Source organism: Hevea brasiliensis, chromosome 17 (assembly GCF_030052815.1).
Source record: "Hevea brasiliensis isolate MT/VB/25A 57/8 chromosome 17, ASM3005281v1, whole genome shotgun sequence".
Lineage (NCBI taxonomy): Eukaryota > Viridiplantae > Streptophyta > Magnoliopsida > Malpighiales > Euphorbiaceae > Hevea > Hevea brasiliensis.
In genome coordinates, this window is record NC_079509.1 from 2,812,508 (window position 1) to 2,833,241 (window position 20,734).

Consider the following 20,734-nt stretch of genomic DNA (forward strand, 5'->3'; position numbering starts at 1 on the left):
AATAAAAAGATAAAATAATTTATTAAAAATTCTTAAAAAATTAGTAATAAGTTTTTTAAAATATAAAAATTAAACAATTAATTTTATTAAAATATAAAAATTAAATAATAAATTTTCTTAATATTTGAGATCATGAACTAATATCATGTAATTAATCCGTTTATTATGAATGATGAAAAGTCATTGTATATGCTATGTTTCTCATATTACTAAACCTACCTAAATCCCTCAATTAAATAATAATAATAATAAAAAAAAACTGAATCCCTTAAAGAGAAGCGCGTGGGACCCGAACTGACATTAGATAGAACTGGCGACTGAGTGATGATTACTGTCCAGCCCACAAACACACATAGATTTGGCTGGGTGCATTTCACTTTTTTCAAATTGCAATAAAATAATATAATAGTAATAATATTATTATTTCAATATTAAAAATATAATAATTAATAAAAATAAAGTGAATTTATCAAAACCTCAAGTTGAAAGTTTTTATTAACTATTAAATTAAAATTTTACATTTAAATCATATTTATATATATTTTAATTAATTATATATATATATATTAATGTTAATATTTAATTTAAGGATAAAAAATTAAAAATATCTGATATTGTACAATTAATTGATTACGCCCTTTTACGCTTTGTCCTTATTATTACTGCTAATATATATCAAATCAATTCAAAGCCAAGACTAAACCAAACCAATTTCCTCACTCTCTCTTTGTTGCATTTGCCTGCTTTGCTTAGTGTGTGTCTCTTTTGTTTGTGCTCTGTTTTTCAATAGGTGATTCCTCTTTGCTCATAGAAAAAGCTTTCTGCTTCTCAAAAACAGAGCGAGTTTTACAAAAATGTATGCAGATACTGGTTTATTGCTTCCCTATATGCAGAATTTCTCTCAAGATATTCAGCAACTTGAAGAGTACTGCAACTATAAGAAGACCAATGCTTTACTGGTACTCTTTTTGTTTTGTTTCTTTTTGTATTTATGTTTTCATGCATTTATATGCTTTTCTCTTTTTTAATTTCAGTGATCTGCATTTATTTTGATGGCTTTTGGTGTGGGTTTTAGCTAGTGAAGAGTTGGGGGAGGGCTTCAATTTCGTTTTTGCTTTCTACTCTAACTTTACTCTTTGTTTATAAGAAAATGGGGTAGAGGAAGAGGAAATATGTCTATGTTCCACTGAAAATAATTCAGAATGCTTTTCTCTTCTTTCTTTATTTAATTTTTTTTTATTCCGTTCAGTTTCTGATCTCCGGGATCTGAAATTTGACTCTTGATTTTATTTGTTTATTTATTTGCTCTTCTTTGCTCCGTCTGTTTGGCTGATGAGAAACTGGTGTAAAAGTCTTAAATTTGGAAGCTTTATGTTTTAGTTGGTTAGGTTTTCCTTAGTTCTCTCTCTCTCTCTCTCTCTCTCTCTCTCTCTAATTTCTCAACATTTATTTAGTAAACAAATAGGTCGAAAATGGAAATAATAGATGTTCCCGTTACATTATTGGATCTGGAATAGAGAAAAAGAAGAGTGTAAAAGGAAAATGATTGTACTGTCCAAGTTCCCCATTCTTTTAGCATTCTTCTATTTCCTCCAAATATGTGATGCGAAGCGGTGTTTAGGTTTTTTTATTTTTTATTTTTATTTTTTATTTTTATTGGGAACCCACGCACAGGCTGATAAAAGAAGAAGTACCTTGTTTATTTTTTGGGGGCATAAAGATGGAAAAAGTAGGGAAAGCTAAACAGGGAAAGTATTCTCCACTTCGATTTTATGTTTTTTTCTTTTTTTCAACTCTTTTATCTTTTTCCTCCGCCCGCTCTTGAGTGGGGAAACTAAACTTTGGAAAATGAAACAAAAAAGGAAAATTACCCTTCAAAAAGTTGCTGTAGATCTATGCTTTTGTGCAAAATAAGACTTAGTTTGGCCAACTTCTAAGAACTTTTTTCCAAATATATGGCATTTTGCATTTTCTCAAAGATGTCTTTCAGATCAATTTGTTTGTTTTTAATCTTACTCGATCGGTTCTTTATTGGACTTGGTAAAAGAGGTTTTGCGTCATATATGATTCTCTTGATTCTGGAATTGAACTTAAAAATTGTTTAAATCAACCAACCAAAAAAATTTTTAGAAGTTGAATTGTGAAATTGAAAGATTGTAAGTTTCACTTTTTGTGTTTAATAGTCTGTGGGGCAATTTTAAGATGTGCTTGATAGTTCATTCAAGTAACTTCATTTTTCTTGTGCTCCAATGAAATACAAAGGGGCATTAAAGTGGGTTGCTTTTTATAATATCTGCAGCTTCCACATCTGTAAAGTTGTGCATGATTGCTTTCAGTTCTTTAGATATGTTCTCAAAATAGCACTTGTTATGGAATTTGACTTCTTGCAGCTTATTTAAGAATCTTAAACTGTTGCTGTATAATTGATGAAGTTATAATAAATGTTTACTTCATACTTTCTCAAGTCTCATAATTTGTTGGTTTCTTGTTTAATGTAGAGCAACATATTTCAGACCTCTACCATATCAGAATATGACCTCGGAGGAGAAGGGGATCTATTCAAAGCACCAGAACCAATCATTGAAGAGCCACTTGTGGGCCTTGATCCCATGACAGCAGCCCTTTCAATGATCTCCTGTGGGGAAGAAGTCATCTCCTCTCAAGGACTAAAGGTAGCAGATATTGAATCAATTGAAACTGAGCAGCTCCTGAGTGAGATTTTCTATGAGTGCAAGAAGGACCTCATGGAAAAAGCAGCCATAGAAACACCACTCTCAGAGATTCTGGACATTAAAATTCCTGTCATGCGGGTTGATGAAAACCAGGTTCAAGAGAACAAATTCCTTCCCGATGCATCATTACCAAAAAGTGTCAGCTCAGGATGCTTGAACTCAATGGAGTGGATGCAAGGAGCTGCAGTGAAGCCGAATTTTCTGGATTTTTCTGGAGTGGATCTTGGAACTGCTTATGGGATGAGAAGAGCATATAGCGATGGAGATATAAAGGTCAGACTGAATCACTTTCTTTTGCTTTTGCTACAACTCTTCTGCTGCAATTCCTCTACATATTTGGATTATAGGATTTTCTAGTGCATTATTGGGTTTTCCCCTTTGATTAGAGTCCCATTAGATGGGAGCAGCGAGGGTATGGATATTTACCTGTCAAAGAATCAATATCTCGGTTTTTCACTTTAGTGCATAGATTGGTACTATTTTTGTGTCTTTTGAAATATTTCTGAAGAATTTTGGAGCACACTACACCATACTGTTACTTTTGGAACATGACCCTTGATAGACCTTTGTGCTGAGAGGATAATTGACACCATCCTCCTGCCTCACTATGAACCCAGTTGATTTTCTTCTGCTACTTAACGTGTAGACTACAGTGAACAGCAAATATCCATTTCTTATGAAATGATTATCTGTTGCTTTCGTTTTCGTTTCTGTTTTCTTTCCCTTTTATCATTTGTCTGGCATACACCATCAGATTCTATTGGATCATTTCTACGCGCCCGAACACTGAGCTTGAATGGCTTTGTGATGAAGTCTACGAATTGTTTAGAATCTTCTGGACATTTCCCACAGACTGGGGCTGGGTCATTGATAATGGGTTTTTATGACAGACTCTTGGTAATGGGAACATGGGACTCATCCATTCTCCCCTTGATCAGCCATTCATTATCAGCGGCTGCACCACTGAAGACCGCAGGGAAAAGCTTTCCAGGTACAGGAATAAGAAGACAAAGAGGAACTTTGGCAGGAAAATTAAGGTAATCTGATAAATAATTATCTTTATTGATTTATTTTTCTCCTTCAAAACTTAAAATACTAGTCATTTGTTAATTTTGTCTTACCTAAAAATAGAGAATTTTAGATAGGAGAGCCTATACTTCTTCAGCTTCACGAGATGAGATGTGTGAATTCTAGAAGTTATTTGTTTCCTGTTAGTTTTCCACTTAAATTCAACTCATCATGTTTCTCTTTCAGTATGCTTGCAGGAAGGCTCTTGCGGACAGTCAACCAAGGATCCGAGGAAGGTTTGCAAAGACTGAAGACTCTGATGTTTCCAAGAGGCAATAGCTTTCAACTAATCCAGGAAGAAAAGGAGTAGCGTGAAATCGTTGGGTTATGCAGTAATGAAAGAAAGTAGTAAACTAAGTCTGGAAAATAGATTTGGCGGAAGCTAAACAAGTATTGTAAAATAAACCAAATCCCCCAAATTCTGCTATGTAGTCGACTGTTATTTGCTATAATAACCTTCTCAGTCGACCAAAATGGCCAAGTAGAGTTGTACATAAGGCTGTGTTGAATAAAAAGAGCCAGCGGAAAGCGGAAAAGTACTTGTTCACGTGTTATATGAATATGGCATTGCTTGTAGTTTCTCTAATGTTTTTATTTTTTTTATTTTTTATTTTATTTTTTATTTTAAGATTTGGTGAAATGGCCAACCCTTTCTGATCATGACGCCATATTTTTGTTAAATGGAAATGTTTACTCGTGTTGTTTTTGGAGGACCATTTGGTGTCTCGTCCCCAGTTTGGTATTTCTTTCCAGGAAGGTTAATGAGGAAAGCACCGAATACTGAGGTATTTTATGCATATTCCTGCTAATATAGCATTTGATTCTATCTTGCCCCATGTATCATTCGTCTCTTAAACAAGTATGGATTTAGGTAAGGCTGCTACCAACTCAAACAGGGGTTGAACTGTTTGTAGTATTTAGGCTAATCAACTAATGTCTAGTGGGAAGCATTCTAATCAAAGGCAAGATTTGCCATGAACTCTCAAGTCATCAGCGATCAAGGGTATTATGTCAATGCATGCTCTTGCTGAAACCTTGTTAGACCAAGAAGCAAACAAATCCAGTTTCCAAATTGCTGGTTTCACCTTCCGGGAATGGAAAAACAGAGAGGTAATCCCATCACAACGATTGTTTCATTTTCTTGGATGGAAATGGAATGAGAATGAAATGGTTGCCTAAATTGCTCTGGAAATGCCAGATAGAACGATGACTAGAAAGTAGAAACAAAGTGCGAACTTGAAAACCGCTAATTAATTAACCTGAATAGACAGGAAGACATCTCTGATATCTGCCTTCTTGTTCTTGGTTTCCACTGGTGTTAGGCCACGTGGCATCAGGACAAAACATCCTCGAGTTTTAATCTCCTTGGACATGCCACGGCTTTCAACCGTGCAAGGGATTCGTGTTATATGATTAGGAACTGCAGTAGACAGGCTTCTAAAAGGGATTGGAATCTGATGATGACTAAACAGTATCAGGATGGATTAATAGTAATACACAATAAACTGCATTGCTATGTTAAAAAAAAAAAACTGATTTTCCCCTTGGAAGCTGCAGAAACTCCTGCTTCATTGGTGAACTTCAGCTTCGCCTTCAGAGGTGGCCGGCTCGCCACTGCAACCAAATCTAGAGGTTGACAGCTCCGATTGGAAAATTAACAAATAACATTACCCGTCTTTGGTAATCTTTACTCAATGACTCTTTTGTCCCTAGGTCACCCTCTCGATCATCTTCCTGCTAGGCTTACAGGAGTTCTTTCCACTTTCCAGATCTCTGACATTTTAGAAAGACAGCAACAAATTTACATGCCCGACAGAAAAAAAAAAAAGATGAAAAAGAAGAAGAGTAGAAGAAAGAAGATTTATATAAAATAAAACATAATAAAAATATTAAAACAAAGATACCCAACTGGTCAAACCTATCCCCTCAAGCTACCTAAAAATAGCCATCTAAAAGTAACAAAAATCATCCATGCCCAAACCCATTACTCCTTCACAAAAAAAAAAAAAAAAGAAAAATTTCTTCTATTTTTCACCTCTGTTTCCGCCAGCTTTTCACTTAGGTCACCGGATTCCGGTACCCACTTCCTTTCTTCCCATCTAAATTTGCAGAATTATTATTATTATTTTTTTCCTTCCTTTGGGACCCGCTCCACCATCATTCCTCAACCCCATCATCTCTGAATACAGATACACTCCAAAATAGTCCACAGAGACAAGGAGACGAGTAGAAGTGCTTAACCCACCATTTTTACATGTTGAGACCAATTAAGGAACACCCGTCTATCAAATATAATATGAAATTCAGTTAACGTCCGTAATTCAATTAAAAGAAAAAGAAAACTAAAATTAAAATTCCTATTAGACCATCAGCCCAGCCCATTAATTCCCAAAACACCCTTCCAGGAAAAATGGTGGGAAAAATTCTAGTCTTCGTGGTGACGCATAACCCAAAATAAAATTTCAAAAACATTCCATGAGGAACCAATCCATTAGAGAGAAAACAAGAAGCACTCAACTCTCAAGTCTCAGACTCAAAGCACCCTTGCCCCACAAATAGACCAAATGGGGTTACATTTCTTCCTTCGAATTTGCAGGCTTGAAGAGCAAATCAAGCAAAGTAACGAGTTTTTAAATATCATAGAGTTCCAACATTCTTGGAAGATGGAACCCATAATAGCCATTAGCCATTAACCATTAACTAACCAAAAAAAACTTCAAAAATCAAAATTTCCTTTCACAAAACTAAAATCCTCTTCAATGCATGATGTATCTACCCGATTTTCAGAGCTCACAAAAGCAAGTTAGGATGATAAAAATTTCAACTTTAAAAAACACGTATTACCCGAACACACAACTTAGATAATGACCAAACCCATCTTTCTCGCTCTAAAAAGATGGAAAATAAAATTCCAGACGAGAGTTTACGCATTACGATTTAGAGAGTTTTATCATAGCTTAAAATTTTTTTGATGAATAATTATTAGTAGATAAATCGATGAAGACAGACACCTACAATTTGTTGTTGTTATTATTATTATTATTATAATAATATTGCTATTACTATATCCTTTCTTTCTCTATACTCTGTGAAGCTGTTAGAGAGAGAAACGATTATATATATATATATATATTTTTTAGAGAGAGAGAGAGCGCTCTCCTTCGAATTAGATCTCTGTTCCTTATTTCCTTTGTTGCCCTCTGCAATTTTTCTACCTCTTCTCTTGATTTTTCTGGGATTTTAATTTGTGGGAATTCAGTTTCTTCTTCTGCTGCTTTCTAATCTCGTTTTCTTTCTGTTTGTTTTTCGGGATAAAATAAAACCTCTCTGTTATGTCCTTCTGATTTGTTTTTGCTTCAAGATTGCCTTTTACAATTAGGGTTTTACGAGTGCTTTGGGAATTGGGGGTTTTTCTGTGAAATTAAATGGGTTTATTGAGTCAAATTTGGATTATGAGTTGCTAAATTTGATTCACGAGGTGATTGTTTCTCGTAGCTTTAATTTATTTTTTTTTCTTTCTTTTCTTTTTCCTCTCTCTCTCTCTTTCTCTCTCTATATATCTCCACAATGATAATCAAGCGCAACCTGAAATCCCAAATGCCGAGTCTTAAACGCTGCAAGCTTGGGGACGCGGCGGGTGAAGACGACGATAGCGCAGCTTCGACTAGGAAGAAACGGAAATTGAAAGGCTATTATCCTCTTAATCTTCTTGGTGAAGTGGCCGCCGGCATAATTCCGGTTGGCCTTAGTGGGATTATCAGATCCTCCAACGTGGACTCCGAGAAGGGATTTGCTGCTTCGTGGTGCTCCGCAGTGTCTTGCTTCCCTCCTGGTGAAGTGGAGTCGGAGCCTAAATCCAAGGGTCGAGATTCAACGAGAACAAATAATCGTACAGTGGAGGTTTCACGTCCCCCCCTAGTGCGGACATCCAGAGGGCGGGTTCAGGTACTCCCTTCACGGTTTAACGATTCAGTTATTGAGAATTGGAGAAAAGAGAGCAAGACTAGCTTGCGTGATTATAGTTTTGATGATGATATTCAATGTGATAACAATTCGACTAGGAGGGATAAAGATAGAGATAAATTCAGTTTCCGAACACCAAAAACATGTTCTAGTAATGTGAAGAAACAAAGAATCGAGGAGAGAATTGGATATAAGTCTCGTAAATATGCAACATTATGTGAGGAAGAAGATGGAGGAGAATTGGGTTTTAAGAAATACTTGAGTTCACGCAGTACCCTCACCTCACTACATGAGCAGCTGATGGAAGATGAGAAGTGTGCAGTTGTAGACTTAAGCAGCTTGGAGAGGCCAGAAAGGAAAGATGGGTTGTATGGGCCTGAGGATTTCTATTCAGGTGATATAGTGTGGGCGAAGTCGGGGAAGAAGGATCCATTTTGGCCAGCCATTGTGATTGATCCAATGACACAGGCACCAGAGCTGGTTTTGAGGTCCTGCATACCTGATGCAGCATGTGTTATGTTTTTTGCTAACTCTGGGAATGAGAATCAAAGGGTATGATAATGAACTACTTCCTCTATAGGGGGCTTCATTTTATTTATGAGCAATGTTTATAGAATCACTTTTGGAGGGATATGATCATTAATAATGCCACTTTGATTGGTAATGACAGGATTATGCTTGGGTTAGACGAGGGATGATCTTTCCATTTACAGATTTTGTAGACAGGTGTGTTTCTTGTCATTGTTTTAATTGTTTTTGACTTGTTAGCTTAGGATTCATGTTTTGTTCAAGTCAGGTTTTTGCTTCATACAGGTTTCGGGAGCAGTCTGAGTTGATGGATTGTAAGCCTAGTGATTTCCAGATGGCAATTGAGGAGGCATTTCTGGCGGAACAGGGGTTTACAGAGAAGTTGATACAGGATATAAACTTGGCAGCTGGGAATGCAACTTATGATGAAACTGTTTTTAGATGGCTTCAAGAAGCAACTGGTTCCAACCAAGATCAGGACTGTCACTATCCAAACCAGGCAAGTTTTGTTATTATAAGATTCTCAATCGTTTCTTCCTTAAAACTTCCCCACCTCCAAAATCCTCGGGCATTTTTCTTCTTCTCGTTATAGGAAAAAAGCCCCTGAAAAAAAATTACATCTTTAATATTCTTTTTCCCCCCTTTCACTGTTCCTTTCTAGAACATGCCCCTAATATTTGTTAACTAAGCTAATCCATTGGTCGTTGACCAACAAAGTTCATTCAATTTAAACTAGTACTGCTTTTTGTCTTCATTTTCTTCTGATGGGGAACCTGTGACAACATGAACAGTAAGAGCCCAATTGTTAATTTTTTATTCTGAGTTCATCAAATTTGGTTTATCTGGTGTAGGATTTCTTTGGAAACAATAAAGGCATGCGACCTTGTGGAGGTTGTGGTATGGGCCTTCCTCTTAAATTGTCAAAGAAGATGAAGGCTTTGACTAATGGAGGCCAATTCTTATGCAAAACATGTGCTAGGGTTAGTACCAACTGTTATGTCTTGGGCGTTTTACCTATAATCAGTTTTGTCTGCTAGAGTTAAAAATTTCGTATGTGTTGGTTATGTTCTATTTTTCACAAGTGTATAATTTGTTAATGCAGTTAACAAAATCAAAACATTATTGTGGAATATGCAAGAAGATTTGGAATCATTCAGAAAGTGGGAGCTGGGTGGGTCAAAGTTATTCTAGAATTGTGATTTTTTTTTTCCTCCTGAATATAACATAACTCTTGTTAATTATTTTTCTTGGATCTCCTTTCTATTAGGTGCGTTGTGATGGTTGTAAGGTTTGGGTCCATGCAGAGTGTGACAAAATTTCCAACAATCGTTTTAAGGTATGCCCATCGTATTTAATAATGTCATATCATATAACATTCCACTGCATAAATAGAATTTAACATATCATAATGACCAATCTTTTATGCTTGAAGGATCTTGGTGGCACTGATTATTATTGCCCTACTTGCAAAGCAAAATTCAATTTTGAATTGTCTGATTCAGAGAAAGGGCAGTCAAAATCCAAGTGAGTTGCTTTTTTAAAATATTCTTTAGAAATATAAAATTGTTAAACTGTATTTCTTAATGGATATATCTAATGGTTTGAACGTTTTTGCAAATTGAACAGAAGTAACAGTCAACCAACACTGCCCAACAAAGTAGTTGTTTTCTGCTCAGGGGTAGAAGGGATATATTTCCCAAGCCTTCACCTGTAAGCAAAAATATTACTTCAAAGTGTATCTTTTCTTTCATTGCCACTATTTACTTATGGCATATCTTTTTGATGGGTTATTCCTATGTTTATTTATTTTATAACTTAAATAGCCAATTACCTGTGGCAAGCTACTTCAGATTATGCAAATGCAAAGTAACAGATTGATTCGTAGTTTAACAATTGGCTTATCAGTTATCACATGAAAACCTTTTTATATGCTCACAAGGAAGAAATGTTTTTAAATTCAATTAAATCGAAAAAGGACCTTGGTATAAATTAATTGTTTCATGATTTTCTCACATGTGTGTGCATAAAAAAGAGAGAGAACTTCTTTCCAATGATTTATGCAGATGGCTATCCTTCTACTTTTCTTTACAGACGAGAGATTTTGATTTTCCCCCTTCATTTTCTTTTTCTGGGAAATCTTCTTTGCCTTGAAGGTCTAAGAAGTTTCATTTCAGGTCATTCATATGTGGTTTTTTTTTTTGAAGGGTTGTGTGCAAATGCGGGTCTTGTGGGCCAGAAAAGCTAGCGCTTAGTGAATGGGAACGACATACAGGTTCCAAAATTAAAAATTGGAGGACCAGTATTAGGGTGAAAGGTTCCATGTTGCCACTAGAACAATGGGTTTGTGTGCATCCTCCTCTCTTTCTTTGGCTTTCTGCTTTTATAGAAATTTCATTTATCCAATATGTTCTTGTTTGACTTTGCAGATGATGCAGTTAGCAGAATATCATGCACGTGCAGTTTCTACCAAACCTCCAAAGCGACCTTCCATTAAAGAGAGGAAGCAGAAGTTGCTTGCATTTTTACAAGGTATTTTTCTTTTTCAGCCATAGAATTTTACAATCTAATCATGACACTATCCTCTGCTGCACTAGCTAAATTTCTCACACTGTTGAATGAACTTATTGCCATCATTTTCATGTCAGAGAAATATGAACCTGTTTATGCAAAGTGGACAACAGAACGTTGTGCTGTATGTAGATGGGTTGAAGATTGGGATTACAACAAAATTATTATCTGCAACAGGTATCACAAGTATTGCCCATAGGGATGATTATCGTACTTATTTAGTCTCAGTTTATGTTGTATGGACCAGAAACTATGTTAACCTATGCAGTTGTTTGGTGTGAAAGGCATTGAGATCAGAAATGTTATTCCTCAGAAAAAAGTCTGTTGACATGTAAAGCTACTAGGCTACCTTAGTTTAAGAAAAAATGAAAGAAATACAGTGTGATTGGAATTCTTTAAATATGCATTTTTAATAAGTTAGAATCCTATAATCATACTAGTGTATTCATTTATTTTCTGTTATGAGCCTTTGAAGTGATGCTTGTAACAATTGCCTGCTTTTGTTTATACTTGGGCAGTGCAGTCTGCTGAATGACATCTTAGTAGTAGATCTCCCTTTCATCATTCATTGGAAAAGAATAGAAATAGACACAGAGATTTGCTGCTCATTCATCTTACATCCTTGCTCTCCTAAGCTTTTTTTTGCTTTTTTTTTTTTCTCTTTTTTTTTGAGGACTGGAGATTTTACTGAATTGAATTGTATAATATGACTGATTTCTTTACATTTGCCAGGTGTCAGATAGCTGTTCATCAAGAATGCTATGGAGCAAGGAATGTGCAAGACTTCACTTCCTGGGTTTGCAAGGCATGTGAAACACCTGATGTTAAGCGGGAGTGTTGCCTTTGTCCAGTAAAAGGTTGGTTATTTTGTTTATTTATGTTAACTAGCAAGATGGGTATAGAGATAGGAAAATTCTTACTATGAAGAGAATATATGTTTAGTGGTCATGTCACACAAACCCTACAAAACATGTTCTTTTAGCCAACAAATATAGAATTTCCTTTTCTTAAAATTTGGGTTCTAGCCACTTATGAGTTGATCATTTAAGAATGACATTGCATGTATGGTCAGAGCTTTCCTCCTTATAATGTTCTTTCAGAGCTCCTCCCCTGGAGTTTCTTTGCCTATTGACTGTCAAATAGACTTAACTACCAAGCATGAATATTTTTATCATATTCATAAAAATCTCTATTTGTTTTCATAGTATTGTTTGCTCTGATCATGTGTAAACTTTTTGAATTTTTGTTAGGTGGTGCTCTAAAGCCAACTGATGTTGAGACACTATGGGTTCATGTTACATGTGCTTGGTTTCAACCTGAAGTCTCCTTTGCAAGTGATGAAAAGATGGAACCTGCTCTTGGGATCTTAAGTATCCCTTCAAATTCTTTTGTAAAGGTAGAATATTCATTTTTCAGCACTGCATTCCAACTGTTCAACTTGAACTAAAGTATAGATTCAGAAATTCAAAAAATACATGTTAGGATTGGTTATATTAAAACATTATTCTAATTGATCCAGTAAAATTTGTTCTGGATAAATTGAAGATGGTGTTTCTGCACTTGATACTTCCGCTTTTTTTTTCTCTATCCTGGTTTAATTTCTTTTCTCTTTAGACAGATGAAAAATCTACGGCATGCTTTATCTATTCTTTTTTAACAATAGCTTACAGATGCTTTATATTGCATTATGTCATCATCAGTCACAAGTTGTCTTTCTTTCCCACTCTTTTGTCTTGAATTTTACTGTTCTACTCTTTGGCATTGGATGGGACGGCAATATCCGATCTCAATGTGTTTTATTGGCATGAACTGCAGATTTGTGTCATCTGTAAGCAAATTCATGGTTCTTGCACTCAGTGTTGCAAGTGTTCCACTTATTACCATGCAATGTGTGCTTCAAGGGCAGGGTATCGTATGGAGGTGAGTTACTTGACTTTTGTTTGTTTGCAAAACCTGTTGCTATAGTTATTGTGCCTTTGACGTATACAAAAAGTAAACTATTGGTCGTTTTGGCTTTTATATATGGGTGAACCAGATGTAGATCTCTCTTGCCTGTTTATTATTGTGTTAACTGTGATGTCTAACTTGCAGTTGCATTGCTTGGAGAAAAATGGGAGACAGACCACAAAAATGGTTTCATATTGTGCATATCACAGGTACAGAGTCTTGATTTGTGATCTTGAAGCTAATCAGAATTCCCGCACTTCTTTGCATATAGAGTTTACATCTGTTGTAATGTCTCTAGTGTGGCCTTCATATTTGTCAGGACACATATTATGTTTAATATATATCCATATTACGTGTCTTCACAGTTCTATTTTCGGTGCAGGGCTCCAAATCCAGACACAGTTTTGATCATTCAGACTCCTCTAGGGGTGTTTTCTGCCAAGAGCCTTATTCAAAATAAGAAGAGGGCTGGTACGAGGTTAATTTCATCCAACAGAGCAAAACTTGAAGAGTTGTCAACAGAAGAAACTACAGAGGTTGAGGCACTCTCTGCTGCAAGGTGTCGGGTGTTTAAAAGAGTAAACAACAATAGGAAGGTACCTGCACAAGAGTTTTATGTCTGTTTAGGGATGTGGGAATATATTCCCTATATCCTCCCCAAATAAATAGATTTTTTCTACATTGAATTGTAATGTGGTATTATCTGGGTTTTTTATTTATCCAAATGAGTGGTTTGGAGTTTGGACTACTCAATTCGACTCAGCTAAACTCGAGTCAAACTTATTGGGGTTGGCAAATATCTAGTTTAAATTATCAAAGGAAAATATGCGCACCATGTTATGCAACTGGTCTACTTTCCATATTATTTAAGTTTATCTACATTCTCAAATTGCAAAACTAAGATACCTGACAGATGTGTGTTTTGCTTTACACAATCAAAAGTTATTGGCTCTGAAGATTGAACTTTCCCTCCAATCTTTTGGTTTGATAGAGAACAGAAGAAGAAGCCATTTCCCACCGATTGACGGGCCCTTGTCATCATCCGTTAGGCGTAATACAGAGTTTGAATGCATTCAGAGTAAAGTTTCTGTTTTATTCCCTTTCAATATCATAAGATAATGTTTTCTTCCCCTTTCAATATCATATGGGATTGTTTTCTTTTTGTACCTCTTAATTTGGAAAGAGCATCCAATCTAGTAGTAACGTGATTGTTCTTCTTGGTCGACAGGTAATTGAAGAGCCTAAAAGTTTTTGTTCTTTCAAAGAGAGGCTTTACCACTTGCAGGCAAATCTCCATTCTTAGTCTTTGTTTGTTAAACTGTTACTTTCTATATTATTCTTCCAACTGTTATTTTGTGTGCATGACCCCAGAGAACTGAAAATGATCGAGTTTGCTTTGGTAGATCTGGGATACATGGATGGGGCCTTTTTGCACGGAGAAACATTCAAGAAGGAGAAATGGTATGTTATTTCAGTTAAAACTCTAAAATGGTCCTGCTTATAGGTAGTATTTCTTGTGTAAAAATATAATAGACTGGTGGTATGAACAAACGTATGCTATTAAAAGCACACAGGCATCACTCTTTCCAGTGAGACATCCTTTAGAGTCTTGAAACTTTACAAATGAATTACATATGCAAAATAAATGAGAGAGGTGTTTCTCAAATATGAAATGGTATCTGTTTGCACCTCCACACTCATGCTGCAACTTATTTTGAGAGCCTGACCTATCTGAAAGCAATGTTTTGCTTTATGCAATAACCTGCGTATGAGGGTGTGTCCATGTCTGAGTGAGCACGTGCTTGTCTCCAGGTCCTTGAATATCGTGGTGAACAGGTGAGACGCAGCATTGCAGATCTTCGGGAGGCACGCTACCGGTTAGAAGGCAAAGACTGCTATGTGAGTTTACAACAACTACTACAACTAAATCTTAATCATTAACTAGTTGGTTGGCTATATGGATACATATTTTTTTATTATTACTCTTTTATAATATTCAAGTGGTTCAAGTTAAGTGCAACCTGGCATTGCAGATCTTAGGGAGGTATGCACCAGATGGATTTGAGACCATTCTGGTGATAAAAAATTATTGCAAGCATTTTCTTGATTGAACTTGCTTTCCTCCTCCTTCCTCCCATATTATCACTTAAAAATTAAAATATTAATCTATCTGCAGTTTTTGCATGCCATTCTTTCTTCTACCTTTTTTCTTCCTAGGACTAAGCTGTGATATGATTTTCTTTTGCAGCTTTTCAAGATCAGTGAAGAGGTAGTGGTAGATGCCACTGACAAAGGAAACATTGCACGCCTAATAAACCACTCAGTAAGTTGTTTTTAACAAACTTGGAATTTTTTATTATTCTTTTGGAGGGAGATCTTCCATTTCCTGCATTCTGCTTCGGCTGTCTCCTATGTATATGATTTCATGTCACACAACATATATTTGACTTTATTACTTGAAATCCTAAGTTAAATGCTTGGAACCTTTTCTGTTTCATATTGTGGCACTCTGTAATTTTTGATTAATTAGTTCAAGGTTAAAGTTTCGTCTTCTTTACTAGTCTTAATTTATCCTTGATACAGTGTATGCCGAACTGCTATGCAAGGATCATGAGTGTGGGTGATGATGAAAGCCGTATCGTACTTATTGCTAAGACAAATGTATCTGCTGGTGATGAGCTAACGTAACTCTCTCTCTCTCTCTCTCTCTCTCTCTCTCTCTCACTCTCAAACATTGGAATTTGTGATATTTTTCACTCTTAAATTCATTTTTTCTACTCATTTCTGGCAGATACGATTACTTGTTTGATCCTGATGAGCCTGATGAATTCAAAGTTCCTTGTTTATGTAAAGCTCCAAATTGCCGGAAATTCATGAATTAGGTTATATACAGAACAATTATTGTTTCTCCGCAAGGAGCACTAACCCAATCCCAAGCCTACGGGATCTGAGTCATACAAGATTTGTCCTTTTTGCCAAAAGGAAAATGTAATTTTTTGTTTCTTTTTTTTACTCCCTTAGACAATCTTTGAGCTTAATAAATGTTATAGGTTTGCCTGCTGTTTTAATTCAGGCATTTGTGTAAATTTGTTGACTCACCCTCATTCTCTTATAATTAAAAGCTAACCCATTTTCATTGTTAGTTGGAGCTCTTCATAAGAAGTCATGCACTCGTTCAGACATTGAAGTTGCTGGATCATTTTTTTTCATGATGAGAGATTGGAGTTGTATTGTCATTGGGTTGTTGCCCATGAAATTCAATATTACGAGGTGACTTCGACTCTTAAATCACAATGCATGAAGAATAAGGAAAAATATTGTTCATATGCATGATTATCATAGGTCTACGTGCTTGTACTTTTTCTCCACTTTCATGACATCCACCATTCACTTCAAAAATACAATTGAGAAGCCACTTAAAACAGGTGCAATAAAATAAAATTGGAATAGGAATTAAGAAACTATCCAGCCCATTTTAGTGTTTTAATTTGGACGTACAACAATCAGATTTGCGGAAAAATCTTAACAAAATAAAATTGCGTTGAAATTATTTCCATCAGTCATTAAAAAGTTTGGCACATGAACACAGAAAAACTCTGTTATCTTTGAAGAAGATGTCAATTAATAGAAAATCTTTACCTCAACTCTTTGCAGTTGTCAACCAATGGATATCCACAATTAGACATACTAAGTTTTAACTAAACATAGATTCCTCAATTTTCCATACATATGCTTTAAAATTGAAGCAAAAAGAAAATTATTGTGCCACTTACTTCATCTGCGATTAGCTTGTTCATTCTCTTCTTCTTCAACCTTTACCAAAATAAAATAAAGTTGTTCTTCAATTCGAAAAGACCACACTTGAATTATATCACCTTTTTTCACTCCAATCTTCTTCTTGAAATCATTCCAGTGAGTGCGAAACACAAATGACGTGCAAGTTTTCCCGTTTGATTTCCCCAAGTTCCATTGCTTGAAAATCATGTCACTAAGTTTAAGATTGGGATCGATCATGATCTGCACTTTCATCTCTTCATTCTTTTCTAACTTTTCCCTTTCAACTTTTTTTAAGAACTCACATAGTATTTGCCTCTTGGGCATTGATAAACGACTCTGAGCATCCTGTGTATCAGTGTCCGTGATTGCCTTTTGTATCACTAACTGCAATTCAGTACCATGCATCTCCTTGATCTTCTTCTTGAATTCTTGAGGCAGGTCTGGTGGTGTCACTGGCATGGAACCCTTCGCTATTCCATTCTCACTTTTAGAGTTCTCCTTTCTATACCTTTTTCTCCTTTCTTGACCATTCTCAAATACTACATCCCAGTTTTTGTCTTTCCCATAGTCAAGATTTCTTCGTTTCAATGAGGTATTTATTCTGACATTCTTCTTCTGATTCAGTTCTTTCCCAAACTTGATTGCGCTACTCAGTAATTTTTCTCCCACAAACTCTTTGTCCTTAGTTGCAATACCCTTGTCTTCAACATGTAAAATTATTGGCTTTTTCAAAGCTTTCTCTTTTAACAACCTCTGTGTCTTGGCCATGTTCATCCTTTTCTTTCTCTCTTTTTTCTCCCACTTGACAGAAGAAATTTCTGTAACCGCTAACAAAGCTTCAAACTTTGTCACCTTCTTATTAATATCAACATGATGAAGCTTAAGGTCTTCAAGAGTTAAAAGGCCAACACCTGATTCCTTCCTTTCTTCACCGTCGGAGATTGATGAGAAGGAAACCATCGTACTACACAGAAAGAAAAAGAATTTGACTTCTGTAATGAACTTCTATAAGTTTACGTTTATTTTGAAAGCAAATAATAATAATAATAATAATAATAATAATAATAATAATAATTTCCCTCTTCCCAAAAAAGAAAATCTCTTTATGGGAGAAATACTATTAAAACCGCAATTATAATACACAACACTTACAACATTCAATCCCATAAGTGGTAAAACCAATATAAACAAACACATGTACATTGATTGTAAACCAAGCAACAACCAACAAATCAATCAGTTACCAGTTTTTTCAGATACATGCTTCACTGTACGCATGTCTTCACCATCAAGCAATTTCTCACTCTTCCCTTCCTATCTCTCTCCTTTTCCCTTTCGCTCTCTCTGTCCCTCTCCCTATCAGTTCCACCTTCTCTCCCCTTCTTTCGTCTACTTGATTCCCTATGCTTTCCTACTCTTTCTAATGCCCTTTTTCACCACCTCCTCGCTCTCACCATATGCTCAAGCACTCTCATCTCTCCTCTTACTCCTGGATTCACCCGACTTCTCCTTCAACTTCTTCGTCCCCTCCCCTCTATCATCATCTCCGCCATTCCACCTATCATTCACGCCATCCTCAACTCTTTCCATAACCCGCTTTGATGACGAATATTCCTCTAGGTACCTCCCATTTCCAGAGCCAAACGAGTCTTTATTGTCCTTAGACTCGAGCTTTCGCTTCTCACCAGAGCCAGACTCCTAGGGAAGTCTAACAGCCCTTGCATCTCTCAAATCATGTTTGCTTGCGTGAACTTCGTGACTCACTGACAAATACTCAAAACCCTAATTTCGAATCTGAGGACTGTATAAACGCTCGAATAGAGATTGAAACCCTAACCCCCAAGCAGCATTAAAAAAGTAGGAATTAAAAGTAGAAATCAAAACCCTAATTTAATTTCTGTTGACGAAGGGTTAAGAGAATTGAAAATAATTCTGTTTCTACGTATAATCTCATGTTTACAAAGAATTACATTCATGTTAAATGACAAATCAGATCCAAAAGTAGAATAAAATGAACAATTTTAATCGTTACTTCAATATGGTAAATAAATAAAAGACTGTTATACTAATAGAAAAAAATTTCCTAGTGGTGATTTCTGTTTCAGGGTTCTTGAAAGCCTATGTAAAAGCACCGAGAAAATCTGAAGAGTGATAAAGAAGTGACTTGAGCTAGAATAATTTTACCAATGTCTTAATATTTAAGAGAGTTGAAAATAATTCTGCTTCTACGTACAATCTCATGTTTAGGAAGACTTGCATTCATGTAAAACTTGAAAATCATAAATAAAAATATTCCTCTACCACTGTAGAAATTCTAGTAATTCAAATTCTTTGAGTTTTCTTTCCCTTTAAATAAATATTTTGAGTGGAAATTCCTAATGACAATTTCTTAAAGAAAAAAAAAAGGGAAAAGACTAAATATGAAGTACCAATCATATAAAATATGCTAAGAAATAGCATGAAATAAATACCTGATTCTCTCTCCTAAATATGGATGTCAACAGCAGATGATAGGCCAGTCTAAACTACTCCAAACAGAAACAACTTCAATTAAAGAAATATCAACACAAAACAACAGCAACGAAAAGGCCTCTTCTCTTTATGCCAGTAGAAAATGCAAGCTACAGTTCGTTGAAGGAGAAATAATATTGCAAATACAACATATATATATATATATATATATAGAGGGAGAGAGATTACTAAATCTTTATAGCAAGAGAATTTGATCACAAAACTAATTGGAGAATCATTAAATGTTTCTGAATCATATCCTTAATAGGATTTTCATATTATCTTGTACAATATATTTATTAAAATATATAATAAATAATTATTAGATTTTTTTATGTTAAATTCCTAATTTTTATTAAGCATTTTTTTCTGTGTGTTATGCTGCATCTAAATCACTAATATCCTACGTTGATAATGTATTATTTATTATTACCATGTGCCTATGACAATTTTATTAATGAGCTCCATTTAATTTATATTAATAAATTTAAATTTTATTCGGCTATTTTAAGAGAAAATATTTTAATATTTATCCTTAAGATTAACATGAATTTAACAGTGTAATTAAACTATATAAAGTCCTAGTTGTAATTAAAGAAGTTGAAATCCTTGTCGTAATAAAAGCAGGTTATTAGCTAGTTTTATTTTTCAAAACTAATTGAAATTAACCTCAATAAATGCTTCCTAATCATATCCTTATAAAGATTTTCAATGTTTGCATAAAATATACTGATAAGTCGGTCATTGGAATAATTAAAAAAAAAGACAATTTTTTGTTTATTAAAAATATATAAAAAATTAAATGTAATTTTAATTATTAATTTTAATTATTTAAAAAATCCATATAAAATTTATTAACAATTTCCAATCATTAGTCACCCATTATCAACTAAATCAAGCAAGTCTAATTTAATGATCAAATGGATACATAAAAATTAATGAACTAACCTAAAAATTATTTTTAGTATAAATTATAATCAAGTCCTTTAAATTTAATAAAACCTACAAGTCAACCCTCGGTGTAAGTTTAGAAAATAATTTGATCCTTTAATTTTAAACATGTACTTTTGTTAAGTCCATATAAAATGACAATAATGCCCTATGTAATAAAATAAAATAAGTAACATATATATATAAGTTAATAACAACACCATAACCATCCTATTCCTTCTTCCACTCTTCCATTCCTCTTTTCTCCTCCCTTGTTCAAAAAACGCTTCCTTTCTTGAATTCTCTGTCATTTCTTATTCTTCGACGCCATCTCTACCACTGCAGCTACTCTCTTGATTCATCTTAATTATGATCTATTCCCTTTTGCTCTTCCCAATTCCTTTCTCAAACATCAATGATGCAACCCCATTATTAATTCTTCGTGATTCTCTCTTCTCATTTGTCAAGAACTCTTTTCGCTTATGGTTGCTACTTCTCTCCAAACTTTTATATCAAACATTTCTCATTGGCGTTGTTGGAATCAATCTATCAGACTCAATTTGGGTTCTCATAGTTCCAGGTCATATGCCTTTGTTTCCCTTGCCAACGCTACTTCAAGGAAGACAAATTCTTTGCCTTTTTCTGTTTTCAATCATCCATGGAATATGGGTTCCGGTTCAATCTGAGAAAGAAGGCAAATATGCATTAAA

At 34.9% G+C, this 20,734-nt stretch overlaps 3 protein-coding genes across 5 annotated transcripts; 2 read left to right on the top strand and 1 right to left on the bottom strand.

The window, feature by feature from the left end:
- Positions 1-682: 682 nt before the first annotated feature.
- LOC110662695 (zinc finger protein CONSTANS-LIKE 16) lies at positions 683-4,354 on the top strand. Of its 3 annotated transcripts, none has more exons than XM_021821774.2 (4): positions 683-959; positions 2,499-3,005; positions 3,671-3,769; positions 3,987-4,354. In XM_021821774.2, exons 1-4 carry the CDS (start codon positions 855-857, stop codon positions 4,077-4,079), a joined length of 804 nt encoding a protein of 267 aa, XP_021677466.2. In that variant the 5' UTR covers positions 683-854; the 3' UTR covers positions 4,080-4,354. The 3 variants fall into 3 exon arrangements, with proteins under 3 accessions (XP_021677466.2, XP_021677465.2, XP_057995852.1); XM_021821773.2 differs by having other exon boundaries at positions 685-959; positions 3,623-3,769; XM_058139869.1 differs by lacking the exon at positions 683-959 and adding an exon at positions 1,528-1,548 and having other exon boundaries at positions 3,623-3,769.
- A 2,512-nt stretch (positions 4,355-6,866) lies between these two features.
- On the top strand, positions 6,867-15,948 carry LOC110662696 (histone-lysine N-methyltransferase ATX4). The gene is made up of 23 exons (XM_021821775.2): positions 6,867-8,315; positions 8,434-8,489; positions 8,577-8,790; positions 9,143-9,271; positions 9,394-9,462; positions 9,559-9,627; positions 9,724-9,815; positions 9,918-10,001; positions 10,496-10,631; positions 10,718-10,820; positions 10,937-11,036; positions 11,592-11,716; positions 12,110-12,255; positions 12,675-12,779; positions 12,951-13,015; positions 13,189-13,402; positions 13,798-13,884; positions 14,035-14,091; positions 14,178-14,267; positions 14,619-14,705; positions 15,055-15,129; positions 15,390-15,490; positions 15,598-15,948. Exons 1-23 carry the CDS (start codon positions 7,368-7,370, stop codon positions 15,686-15,688), a joined length of 3,243 nt encoding a protein of 1,080 aa, XP_021677467.2. The 5' UTR covers positions 6,867-7,367; the 3' UTR covers positions 15,689-15,948.
- A 428-nt stretch (positions 15,949-16,376) lies between these two features.
- LOC110662718 (putative B3 domain-containing protein At3g24850) lies at positions 16,377-17,543 on the bottom strand. The gene has a single exon (XM_058139893.1). It carries the CDS (start codon positions 17,541-17,543, stop codon positions 16,581-16,583), a length of 963 nt encoding a protein of 320 aa, XP_057995876.1. The 3' UTR covers positions 16,377-16,580.
- Between the last annotated feature and the right edge of the window lie 3,191 nt (positions 17,544-20,734).